This window comes from Lithobates pipiens, unplaced genomic scaffold (assembly GCF_037356315.1).
Source record: "Lithobates pipiens isolate NorthernLeopardFrog02 unplaced genomic scaffold, aLitPip1_a1.2 Scaffold_16, whole genome shotgun sequence".
NCBI classification, from domain to species: Eukaryota; Metazoa; Chordata; class Amphibia; order Anura; family Ranidae; genus Lithobates; species Lithobates pipiens.
Window position 1 is genome coordinate 118911960 of NW_027507748.1, and position 13703 is coordinate 118925662.

Here is a 13703-nt window from a genome sequence, read left to right on the forward strand (position 1 = left end):
CTGGCATGTAGCCATTATTCTAATAAATTAGGAGAATATACCTTGCAGGTCTGCACCATACAGGCTGGCAAAAGGCACAATAATGCATGGCGGATAAAAAACTATAAGGGCATAAAGCAGCCATACCAGCAGCAGCCTCCCAAAACCTCGTTATGGCCATTTCAGGCAGGCAAAGCTCAAACATTTTTAGTAGTGGTGGACCTTGCTTTAAAGTTCAGTCATCACCCCCATGATACAGAATCACTGGCCAATAGGAATTTGCAGGAGGCAGGAAAGTATCAGATTTTCAGACATTACAACAATTTGGTATTCAGCCATTATGGAAGAAGTTTAGGAAGCTGCTAAATAAATCATCTTTAACGTATAAAGTTAAAAAATATATGTCCCTAGACCACAATAGTTACCATTTGACAGAATTCATGCTTGTATTACTGTGGGCTTTCCTGCCACATTGCTCCCCCTTTACTGAACAGAAACTAAACCCGTGAATAAAATAAAACTTTTTTTAAAATACGTTTTTATTGGATTTAAAATGGTAAATTACAGATTACGTAGATAAAAAAATATGTACTAAAACAAAGAACATACTTAAATGGCATCAGTACAAAAATATACTGTAATTTATAAATTGTTGCTAAATGCAACGCTACAAATGTCCTAAAGAAAGCCTCTAGTGACTGCAATGTACGATTCTCTGGTACAGAGAGAGACCAGTGCTGTAATGGAAAGTATCACTAGACCATAAATATAAAAGAGCCACTAAGAACGCCTAACGAAAGAAAACGTAAGAAGCTTACTGCAACTGAAAATATCGGGCAATGTTGATGTGCTACTGGTGTTACACCATAGGCATCTGCCAGCCCTATTCCCCTTATCAAGTTGGCAAGCTGGATGATATTTCAGCTATGTGCAGTTGTTCAGAGGGTGAAAACAGTATTTTTGTATGTCATCAAAATTATATACACCAGTTGCGAATGTCGTTAGAGGCTCTTTTACAATACATTGGTCCTTTTACAGAACCGTCAGAAAAGCCGGGCTGTGTAAATAACTGACAGCTGGGCCTTTCTCAAAAACATGCTGAACCTGAAATTACTTCTTCACCTTCAAGGTGATTTAAAAGAATATCCCCTTCTAAAGCTCCCTACTGATAAGAGCCACCTCTGTACAGTCCCTTTAAGGTTATAAGCCACTGCAGCTCAAATAGACTGGACACAGTCATACTGATTTCAGTAAAGACTTTTAGTTTTGCACTGTAAAGTCTAAATTGAAAAACCCAGGTGTTGATGAATCTGCTATTAGCCCAGAAAAGGTTTGTATGTGAACCATTATCAGTCACATGGGGGGCCCTTTTGAAGAGCATGATGTTCCTCACATTCATGTGTCTGGACGAAGAGTAACTGACACAGGAATCAATGCTGAGCTCGTCCGTGTAGAAAATGCACCTAGAAATTCTCAAGAAAAGAGAAGGCCATATAAAGGCTTGTTTAACAAGGACAGGAGTGAAATAATGGAGGAAACTTGTGCTGGTGTTTTTTTTTTTACAGTGAAGCCATGGAAGAAATTAGAACTTTCATTGATTAAGACCCCTTTCACACTGAGAAGCTTTACAGGTGCTATAGTGCTAAAAATAATGCCCGCAAAGCACCACTCCTGTCACTCCAGGGCTTTCACACTGGAGCGATGCTTCTTTGTGGCGCTTTAGGAGCAGGGAATACACCGCTGCCCATTGAAATCAAGGAATCAAAGCCAGTGCTTTTAACCCTTTTTAGGCCGCTGGAGGCCGAAAAGTGCTGCTAAAATATTGACACTTTACTGCCGACGCCCAGATGCTGCGAGTGTGAAAGTGCCCTAAACGCTAAAATAAAAGTGCTGGACAAAGTTAAAGCCCATCTCCAGATGTTCGATTCACCCCCACCCCCTCCCTTCACATACCTTCTGTAGCAGTCTTCAGGCTGGTAACATGGACCACAAGCCTCCTCCTCGGAGGACAGCGGGTGGATCCCTATGCTGCAGAAAACAGTGCTTACAGCAAAGTGTATATTATTCTCTGCAGTATTACTTGTGAGCCAAGGGCCAATGTGTCAACACCATCAGATGGTGTGTATATGACAATTTGGGCTCAGAGGAACTGGGCTGCATGATGCTTGGCATCAATCAACCTGGAAGAGGACCAAAAGCTGGCAGCAGAGTTTGTGTGTGGGACGGGCTGGTAACATGCAGTATTGCAGAAAATGCTGCATTTATTATTTTTAAATCTCCTAGCCTATTTTTTTTTTTTTTAAACTGGGATTGGACCTTTACATTTGCTATTTCCTTCATCTCTTACGTGTTAAGCAAAGAGATGAAAGAACAGTGTGGGAGAGTCAAGGCCATCATCTATTAATCATCATCAAGAGTCAAGCTATCAGTAGGAGAACCTTGGCTACTGCCACCTAAATCTTCAGTCAACTCAAAACTGATATTCCAATTTTAGAGATTAGATGCGGTAAAGATAAAGCACCCGATTGCTTACAATCTGACTTAGACCAGCCAGAAACAGAGTTTCTGGAACCCATGAAAGAAATTTGCTAGATTTCTCCGTCAGCACAGACAGTGTTTACAGGGGAATCCCTCCCACGAAGCTGTTGTGTTCTCCGTGGGATAACACCAGCACTGTATTTATATGAATGTCAAATTTGAATATAGTTCTCCTGGACGCTTAGGGCCAATTCACACTAGAAACTGCACGTGAATCACACAGGAATGCTGTGCATTTCCTGTGCGATTCACATGCAGTTCTGTACAGTGCGATTTCAGCTCAGTTTTAAATGGGCTGAAATCACACTGCACCAAAAAGTAGTGCATGCACTACTTTTTGAAACATGGTTACCGCATCGCATGGTACTTTTGTACCACGAGATGCAGAGCGGGCAAACGCACTGCATTTGCAACCTGCATTTGGGGTGTTACGATCTGCACAGCAAACCCCAAGGGCAGTGCAATTGGAATGCAGTTCAGGAAGCTGCACAGGAACACGGCACTCCCTCACTGCATTCTAGTGTGAATGGACCCTAAAGTGTAATTTCACTTTTAGTAATTGTTTACACTACAAAAGTCACTTATGGGATCTGGAACTGCATTGGGGAGATTTTTGTGATAAACTACCGAAGGCGAAAGTCAAAAGAATTGATCATTCAAAAAAAAAAAAATAATAATAATAATAACAACACACACACCTTTAGATCATACAGCAACAGATGCACAGCTTTAACTTGAGCCAAACTACAAAGCCAATTGCTTTGTTAAAATGATAAAAGCTGTAGGTTGCCAAACATGAAGGTGCACAGATTAGGCCCAACTTTCCTTGACTCCATTTAAAGTGATATTAAATGCAAGTTCTTTAAAAAAAAAAAAACTAACATGTTGTTATACTTACCTGCTCTGTGCAGTGGTTGTGCACAGAACAGAACCGATCCTTTTCTCCCCGAGTCCCCCCGCTTGCACACCTGGCCCCTCCCACCCGCAATCTGCCCCCAGAGCAATCAGCTTGGTATAAGGGCACCCAAGCAGTCTCACTGAGCCGCTGTTCTGAGTGTCCATTCACAGTGAGAGCCGTGGCTCAGATCTGCCCCCTCTCTTTTCTCATTGGCTGTGATCGACAATGAGGACCCAATGAGCCCCTGGAAAGCTGAGGCTCTGGTGCACATCACTGGATCATGATAGGGCTCATGTGAGTACTGTATTATGGGTGGTTGCTGCACTCAGGTTTTTTTACCTTCATGAATAACATGCATGAAGGTAAAAAACTTTGAGCCTTTAGAACCATTTTAACCTATAAAGCAACCATACCAACATGTTTAAAAGAAAAAACACAACGGGCACACATGGGAGAATCAAGGTCTAGTCATGTGACCTGTAAAAGCTATGCGACTAGCTTCACTTCCAATCAAAAAAATTCTCTCAGAGAAAACTCCATATTACACCACAGGCCTTACACTGCGTCCTCATTTTAGAAAGGACATATATATGAAAAGTGCAGTAAACTCTGAAATATGCAGTGGAGAGCAATACCACTCTCTGCTATAAAAAGGTCCCTATGTATCAGTGTTGGGCCCACTGTACAATGTGTTGTGACATTAACCATCACATCATGACGCATAATCTGATGAAGATCATGTTCTAATCAGAACTCTCACTTAGACTTTCATACAGCACTGTGGGGCTCCTCTTCTTTCCAAACCATCTCTTGCGCCTGCTGTGACCCTGTACAAGTCTTCTCTTGATAATTGCTGTTAAGAAGAAACACAATATCTGCTTATTATATTTATCCAGTATAAAAATACCAACATGCTTACAAGTTTAGCAAAACATTAGGTGGCAAACCACAGAATAACTTGATAGCAAGCCATCCCACCCCCACCTTGTGCAAGAAAATTGCAATTAATCAATTGTCGTTTACATATGAAAGAACAAGCTTGCTGCACCTCATACCTTAGGGCAGTGTTTCTCAAATCCAGTCCTTAGGCCCCCCCAACAGGTCATGTTTTCAGGTTTTCCATTATTTTTCACAGGTGATTTGATCAGTTCCACTGCCTTAGCAATTACCACAGCCGTTTCATCTGAGGGAAATCCTGAAAACATGACCTGTTGGGGGGGCCTGAGGACTGGATTTGAGAAACACTGCCTTAGGGAAACATATTATAATATGTCATTCATGCTGGTGTAAAGTGGTGCTCCGGCCGCAATTTTTCTCTTCTTTTTAAAGTCTGCAGCTACAAATACTGTAGCTGCTGACTTTTAACAGGGACACTCACCTGTCCAGTGAGCCCACGATGTCGGCCACCGGATGCCGATCCGTCCATCGCCTCCATCTTAAAAGGGAAACAGTCAGTGGAGCCTTGCAGCTTTGTGAATGGCCCCGTTGTTTTCTGGGACAGGTGGCAACGGGGCCGTTTGCCGAAGAGGAGGAAGCGCCACAGAATAGGAAGAGGCAGATTGGGAAGACTGCCTAGCAGCATGCAAGTAAAAAAAACTTATATATATATATATATATATATTAAAGAATATTAATGCAATTTTTTATTTTAGGGTGGCCCTCCACTTTCAGTTGGCCTGTTAGGCTGCATTCAGACTGGCGTTGAGCAACACTGCAAATCCCAGCGGCAAGAATCTATAGATGCTTGAGACTGGATTAAGAGCTGTGTACAGATAGCATCCAACCTCCGCCACTGGAGGTAATCATTGGCTGTGTCAACAGCAGTGGCCAACGACAGCCTAGCGCTGCATCGTACAGGCTTAGTGCCCGCAGCTCTCCGCACACTGCCGTCGATCCCAGCTACAGGAATCTGATTCTTGTCACTTGGATGCAGTGTGGCTTAACGTCTGTGTGAATGCAGTCCAATAGTAAGTCTTTCATAGTCCTTATAGTGAAAAACTTTCATCCAAAGGCAATTAAGAAGCATGGAGTCCACGACCATGTAGTCCAATACCCGCTACCATTGCAGGCCTCCTAAAAATGCTGGCTGCCATGCTCAAACAAGGTTTTTCTAATATCAAACAGATCACAGCCAAGCAGCTAGTACTTTTTAAAGAAGTGGTCAGCAATGGCAGTCCCCACTGTTGAGCTTCTGCTGCAAAATTCCAGCTGCCTGGCAGTTTCTGCCTTCAATACTTTTAGCCATTGATCTTTAAAACACATGCAGTAACTGAGCTTCTGACACACATTTCTTACAGGTGAGTACAGGGGTAAGAAACCTAGTCACTCCAGCTCCTGTGGAACTACAAGTTCCATAAGGCATTGTAAGATTGTAAGGCATTGGCAGTCACAGGCATGACTCTCAAAGGCAGAGAGGCTTAAGGGGATTTGAAGTTTCACCGCAGCTGGGGTGCTTACCAAGTATTTAAGTTATCAGCATGTATGTAAAGCGGGGACATACTATACAAGATGGTGTGAACGTTGGCACCATGCCAACGCAACGTTTTTATACCCTGATACTTTTACTTTGATGTAAGTGCATATAATTGTATTAATAAAAAAACGTTGGCACTATTACGCTATGCACATTTCTCTCTCCATTGATACACCATACCTTACTTCAGCTTGATGGAGATTGGGCTATTGGACTAATGAAAATAACATCCAAGCCACAGATGTGGAGTTACAACTAGGATCACTATTGAAAAGAGACATCATTACCATTGATGTAAAACAAAAGACCCTGTGTTTAAAGGCGTATTGCTGGTGAGTGGGGACCCAGGAGGGGAGCACAAAGTGTCACTGCAATCTTCACTAGCATGAATTGAACACGTGTGGACACTTTTTTTTGCACAGATGGACTTTGATGGCACTATATAGGTTTGTAATTCATTATTTATCCATTATTGATTTTTTTAATTTATGGAGATGTTGGACCAGCGCTAAGTATAATTTCACATTTTCACTTTAAAGGGCTTGGAAGGATGTTAAAGGTTCTTTTTTGTATGTCACCCTAAAGTCTCGTACACACTAAGAGAACATCGGGCGAATTATGGGGGTTTTTTTTTGCATGCAATTCTCATCTCAAGAATGAAGAGGTTACCAAAGTTCAGAGAATACCGTATATACTCGAGTATAGGTCGATCCGAATATAAGCCGAGGCCCCCAATTTACCACAAAAAAACTGGGAAAACTTATTGACTCGTGTATAAGCCGAGGGTGAGACATGCAGCAGCTACTGTTACAGCTTAAAAGAGTGGAAAAGAGGGTCAACAATGCCCATCTGCAGCTGCATACCTCCCTGTGTCCATCCCTGTGTCCATCGCAGCCTACCTGTGCCAATCTGCAGCCTCTTTGTCCTTCTGCAGCCTCTGTGTGCCATTTTGCACCGATCTGCATGTATAAAAAACATACGGCGCCCATGCCAGGTTTCAAAAGCCACACCTCTGCTCCTTGTCTGTGACAGACGGCGGCCATTCCACTGTTCAAACGCCGCGCCTCTCTGTCTGTGATAGGCGGAACATTCAATTTCCCAGCAGTCAGTGTTCCGCCTATCACGGACATCCTCTCATCCTCGTCCGTAGTATGAGGATGAGCGGATGTCCGTGATAGGCGGAACACTGACTGCTGGGAAATTGAGTGTTCCGCCTATCACAGACAGGGAGGCGCGGCTTTTGAATAGTGGAATGGCCGCCGTCTGTCTGCACGACACGCAGATCAGGTAGGCAGACGGCGGTGACTCGAGTATAAGCCGAGGGGGGCACTTTCAGCCTAAAAAAAGGGGCTGAAAATCTTGGCTTATACTCGAGTATATACGGTACTCGTTCGACAGAATACAAACTTTGGAAGTGATATGTGTTGCATTGTATTTTTTTTCATTTCCAGATCCAAATCAGATTATCAGACAGTCCCTTCGAAAGTGGTATTTTTCATCCATTTTTCTGATCATGTGTACTAGACATGAGACATTTTATAGAAGTATTATGAACAGGGCCTGTCCTGCACCATTCACTTTTACTATACTATCCTTGCTTGGCTACAGTCACTCAGGGGACAGCACCCCCAGGTTGACCTGTAGTGTATATGCCCAAGAATTGTGGCGACTCCAAGTGCCAGCAGCACACTGCTTATTCCAGCATTGACAACTGGATTTATGCAAGTTTAAAAAATGTAGGCAAGAGAACTTCAGTAGGTGACCATTTCAAAGAAACCTGCACTGAAAAAAACACGGAGGGAAGCGTGACCGGAAGCCGACCTGGATGGGTGTCTGATCTCCCAGCTTTCTCAGCCCACAGCATAAATGGTACTTTCAGGGACGATCCACCACATCTACATGGGCACTTCCACTCGTACAAAGCCAGGAGGGTACATCGCAACCCCCTCCGGGTACCTCCACGGACCTCCGCTCCTTTCTCCCTCCAGACATGCCACCAGGCGGGGCAGACAAGATGGCGCCGGACACCTCTGCATCCTGCTCCCGGAGCGCCATACAGCTCTCACCATCAGCTCCCCTCATGCATCGGACTCCCACAGTCCCCCGCTGGCTGCCACAGACCCCATGGAGCCCACCTCACAAACCGAAGCAGTGAGTCCCCCCCAAACTACCCCAATTTCCCGGAGGCCCGCCATGTGGGCTGCAGACCGCCATGTCTGATCCCCCCCATCCAGCACTACACAGAGTGCTCCGAGGCATTTCCGAGGCTGGAAAAATTTCTCCCAGGACTACCCGGCCCCACATACCCCTCCAGCCGGGGGCTTCAAGAGCCTGCAGACATTCATGCAGCCCCCTGGGCTATGGCTGCTACCTCACACCCCCCGCCCCAAAGCACACAGACTATCCCATTCAAGGGACCCGAGCACATCAGCTCAAAAACCCACATATGCCCAAAAAGGCCCACTCCCTGGCCCCCCCAACAAATGTAGGCTTCAACATGGTCGGAACCATGGGACCCTCCAACACTACAATCACACCCAGCCTCTGACATGGCCATCACGAGTCCCCAACCTCTACCACTCTGCTCACCATTACCCCATCAGCACTATTGGCCGTTCATAGGACCCAACTCCAGGGGGCAGACCACTGTTCCCTGCTTAGAGGCATGCAATGACACGTAGAAGACCTGGACAACAGAGGGTGCCGGAAAAACATTCGTGTGAGGGGCATACCTGAACCAGAGGGCTCCGAAGACCTGCAATCAATCCCGCAGACAGTTTTCAATAACCTACTCAGTGAACCACCTGCAAAACAGAAATGGACAGAGCCCACAGAGCCCTGCGACCCAAAGGAGCCACCTCTAAACCAAGAGACATCATATGCAGAATTAGTTCCTCACCTCTCAAAGAGAAAATCATGAGGCAGGCCCCCCTGGCACGTAAAGTGACATTTGACAGGGTTTAGATACAATTATATCCCGACCTATCCTGGATCACCGTGCTTCACACATTTCAAGAAGAAACCATTACCCCCCCCCCCCCGCTTCAGTCTAACTGCAAAAAACCAAGGCAAATCTGCCATACTAAGATACCCAGAAGATCTACACCCCTTCTGCAATATCTTGGGGATACAAACACCCCAACTACCGGATTGGGACTTAGTGGCCTCACCACCAACACCACCCACAGCCTTGCAGAAAGTACCCCCCGTCTATCCATCCACGGAACACGGACACTCCCCGCAGATCCGCCAAGCACAAAAGCAGCTGAGATGAATCAATTCCAAATCACAACACCCAGACACTCAGACTCTGCAGATGAATCACCCCTGGACAATTTTGTCTTGATATTTTTTTTTCAGCCTATAGTCCCCCAAGGTGCCCCAGCGTTAACCCTCAGCTTATTCCAAGGGCATGTCTCGGATGAGACTAGAGAGTGAAAGTGTTCTCTCACACACCTACAAACCCCCCCGTTTTATAGCTTAGAGCTAATCGAAGTTCACTTGTTTTCTTTGACCAGTTGAGGGCTCCCCTCCGCCCCCTCCCGGCCCATCCATTTGGTATGGTGTCAGGGAGGCACCTGAGAAACCATCTGAATCTAGGCCCGTTGGCCTACCAAGGTTTAATAATAATGTTTGCTCCTTTTTTCCCCTGATATCTTGCACTAACTGTCTTCCTTTCTTTTCAGCCTCTCCTTTTTGTTTTCCCTCTCTAGTCATCATCTAGCCTGCAATGCAATACGCAAAGAGTACCTTGGTCTCCTCCCAAAGAGTGCCCTCTCCTTAGCCTCAGAAAACTCCACATCTGCATCAGGTAAGCAAACATCCCCTTGCCTATACCCAATACCATGGCTAAGGTCTGATAGTTCAGATAGTCAGGAGCGGATGTTATACTGGTCCAGGAGACCCATTTTGACAAAGGGGGCTCCTTTGCATTCACCTCCAAATACTACCCCCAGATCTTCCTCTCCTCGTGTACTCCTAAAAAAGCTGGGGTTGCCATACTTATTAAGCTCGGGTCCCTCTTTACCTGCTCGGCTCAGCACTGCAACCCTCATGGTTATTATATCATACTACAAGGACTCTGGCAAAACACAAGGTGTCGCTTTTTGTGCCTTATATGCCCCAAACACTAAACTACACAGCTTTCTTGTCCAGGGTATATGCCCGCATTTTCCAATCAAATCATGGGATCCTTGTGGTAACTGCTGATCGCCATGTGGTGAGCCCCCGGGCATCCCCATCTCGGGCCCTCTGGGACTCAAAGATACGCCGACAAATCTGTAGATATTATGCTTTTTGATGCCTGGAGGGCTCTACCCCCAGGCGATCGGCAGTATACCTTCTACTCAGCCCTCATCGCACACACTCCTGCATTGACTACTTCTTCGTTAATAACACCACACTCAGAATAACACGCACAGCTCAGATACTTCCTATCTCTTGGTCAGATCACACCCCTATCCTGCTCACGCTAGACTTAGGTGCTCCCAACCATAAATCATACAAACGGGGAAACTAAATACATTCCTTGAGAAATAGGAAGGAGGGAGCTGGGTATCTTCTCCGTTTTCCCTAAATACATTCCTTCTCCAACACCAACCCACATGGGTAGAATTAAACACCACCTTCAAACTCTATTTTATGGAGAACACCCCAGAAGTGTCTCTCCCCACACTTAGGGAAGCCCACAAGGTAGTCCTCAGAGGTAAGTGCATGACACTGTCCTCAGCGATGAAAAAAATATGCAATGAACACGAAGTGAAGTGCAGGCAGAGCGGGAACGTGTGCTTGAACGTAAACTCCAACACACCCCAACAATATCCCTCCTTAAAAAGATAACTAACCTACGCGCAACCCTCAGTGAAGTAGCCCTAGGCGGCGTTGAAAAAGCACTTACTAGACTGAAACTAATTTTTTATGACAAAGGGAACAAGGCACACTCCCTCCTAGCTAAGAAGCTACGCAAAAATTCCCACATGCAGACCCCACACCAGATTAAGAACAAACCGGGCCAACCGCTATCACACCCCACAAAGATCCCCCCCCCATCTACAACCCTCTGACCTGTCACTCAATGCTTAGCTCTCCGACGAGGAAATAGAACTAATAAATCTCTAACATCTCACAAAGCCCCAAGTCCAGATGGATTACCCTACGAATACTATAAAACCCTCCCTCTACTGCTCCCTCACCTGCGCAAACAATTCAACGCCTTCCTCCAGGACACCCCCATTACACTGGACATGCAGCGCTCCTTTATCCCCCTATTTCCATAACCAAAGACCCCTCCATATGCACCAACTACAGACTTATTGCCCTACTAAATTCTGACCTTAAAATCTTCACAAAACTACTTGCAACCCGCCTGAACATGGTCCCTCCCTCTCTGACCCATAAGGATAAAGCGGGCTTCATCCCACTTAGACAGGCTGGCGACAACACCAGAAAAGGTGATAGATCTTGGACGTGGCGAACAGGGAGAATTCGTCAGCCTTGCTATTCAGCCTGGATGCCAAAAAGGCCTTTGATCGTTTAGGTTGGCCCTTCCTGTTCGCCACATTACACCACATAGGATTCCAGGAGCCCTTCATGCAGGCAATCAGACATCTCTACTCCAACCCCTCCTCTCAAGTTATGACCCCCTTTGCTCTTTCCACATCTCTCAGTGGCAAACGGCATTAGACAGGGGTACCCACTTTCAACCCTGCTATTTGCATTATGTGTTGAACCCCCAACCGCCTCTATTTGGAACAACCCGGATACGGGGCATATCGGTCAGGGGCAAGGAGTTCAAAATCTCTCTTTTCGCTGACATTCTCACACTGGATTTAGGGGACTAGAGGAATAACTCTTCCAGTATTCATTCTCACTCTGACAACCCCACATATCCCTTCCTATCCGGCATATGGAACTAGACAGTTGGTTATCGAGCCCTCTTGGGATATAGAATCAATGCATCCAAATCAGAGGCCATGCCTATTAACATTCCCGAAGCAGAGATCACACTTTTAAAAACCAACTTCTTTTACAACTGGAAAACAACTACCCTGAAGTACTTGGGGACCGTAATCGCCCCAAAATTCACTACCCTATACAAAGAAAAAATTCCCCCCCCCCGCTTCCGCTCAATCAGATCCTTACTGCTTCAGTGGAAGACACCCCATTTCCCTCCTAGGGCAGATCGCTTCAGTTAAAATGGCGGTACCCCCCCCTCCTGAAGCCCATTACGCCAGAATCAAGGACGTTGAACTGATGCAGAAAATGGCGGCTAGGGTCATAATAGGGTCTGGGAGCTGTGGCACCTTCGGGAGGATCCACCATGACCAGGTAATAAACATACTTTGATGACTTCTCTGCATCCTCTTTTCCTTACCCCCCTCCTTCTCCTCATATAGAGAATCCTTGTGACTCTCACAGCTACATACACAATGTTACAGTTTATTAAATGAATCAGCGATGCATATTTGACAAAAAAAATAAATAAAAAATATGATAAAGCTAGTTAATAGTATACTACTGTCCTTAAGCACAACATCAGTATTCAGGAGTAATCACCTGAAAGCAACAATGTATACTAAGATATGCACCTTTGAAATTATGTACTATTTTATACTGTATCACAAATACAAACAATAATAAAATGTTATTTGGAGAAAGAAACATGGAGTCTTCTATTACAAGTAGTCTGGCTGTCATGCAGATCTTTTTGCTTTAATACTTTGAATCACTAACCTGGAACAACTATTCAGATATTCAAGAATAATGTACAAGTGAATGTGAGAGATGACGTCACTAAGGGAGCTAGGGAGGAGGTGGAATCCTTATGGGTAGAGCTCCAAAGGGATAAAGCTAAGGGGGAAATAATACTGGGAGTATGCTTTAGACCCCCAACCTGAGGAAGAAAGGGGAGATAGATCTATCATAATTTGGATTAGCAGCAAGGATGGGAAGTGTTATCATAATGGGGGATTTTAATTATCCAGACAGACTGGACGGAGGGAATCACGCATTCATCTAAGGCTTGCAGGTTCCTAAATGTCTTGCAGGACAATTTTATGAGTCAGATGGTAGACGCACCAACTAGAAATAAAGCGTTACTGGATCTACTGATTACCAACAATACAGACCTGATCACAGATGTGGAAATGCGGGGCAATTTAGGGAACAGCGACCACAGGTCAACTGGCTTCCGTATAAATCACACAAATAGGAAACATAAGAGGAATACAAAGACACTGAGTTTCAAAAGAGCCAACTTTTCTAAACTACGATCCTTAATAGAAGGCATAAATTTGGATAAAATCTTAGGAACAAAGAACGTGGAGGAGAGATGTGTTTGCTTTAAATAAATATTTTATTTCTTAAAAATGTATTAAATAAATCTTTAAATATATAAATAAGGGCATTAGCCAAAGCATCCCATTGGGTAATAAATTTAAAAGAGCGAACAAAAGTCCTGGATGGCATATAAAATGAATGCATATAAAAGCAAAGGAGAAGGCCTTCAAAAAATACAAGGTTGAGGGATCATCATCAGCATTCAGACTTTATAAAGAATGCAACAAGAAATGTAAGGATGCAAAAGGGCAGCTAAGATAGAACATGAAAGACACATAGCGGAGGAGAGCAAAAAAAAACAAAAATAAAAAAAAAATTGCAAGAAATTCTTTAAGTATGTAAACAGTAAAAAAGGGAGGACAGACCATATTGGCCCCATAAAGAATGAGGAAGGACATCTGGTTACAAAGGATGGGGAGATGGTGAAGGTATTGAATTTATTCTTCTCCTCAGTCTTCACGAGGGAAATCAGGGGGC

At 44.7% G+C, this 13703-nt stretch overlaps 1 protein-coding gene across 3 annotated transcripts in view; it reads right to left on the minus strand.

The window, feature by feature from the left end:
- Nucleotides 1-500: 500 nt before the first annotated feature.
- The window catches only part of TP53I13 (tumor protein p53 inducible protein 13), a 92666-nt gene continuing 79463 nt past the window's right edge, over nt 501-13703 (minus strand). For all 3 annotated transcript variants that reach the window (XM_077480359.1, XM_077480358.1, XM_077480360.1), the window contains one exon: nt 501-4268. In XM_077480359.1, coding sequence (XP_077336485.1) covers nt 4159-4268 — 110 coding nt within the window. In that variant the 3' untranslated portion in view covers nt 501-4158. The remainder of the gene's footprint in view (nt 4269-13703) is intronic.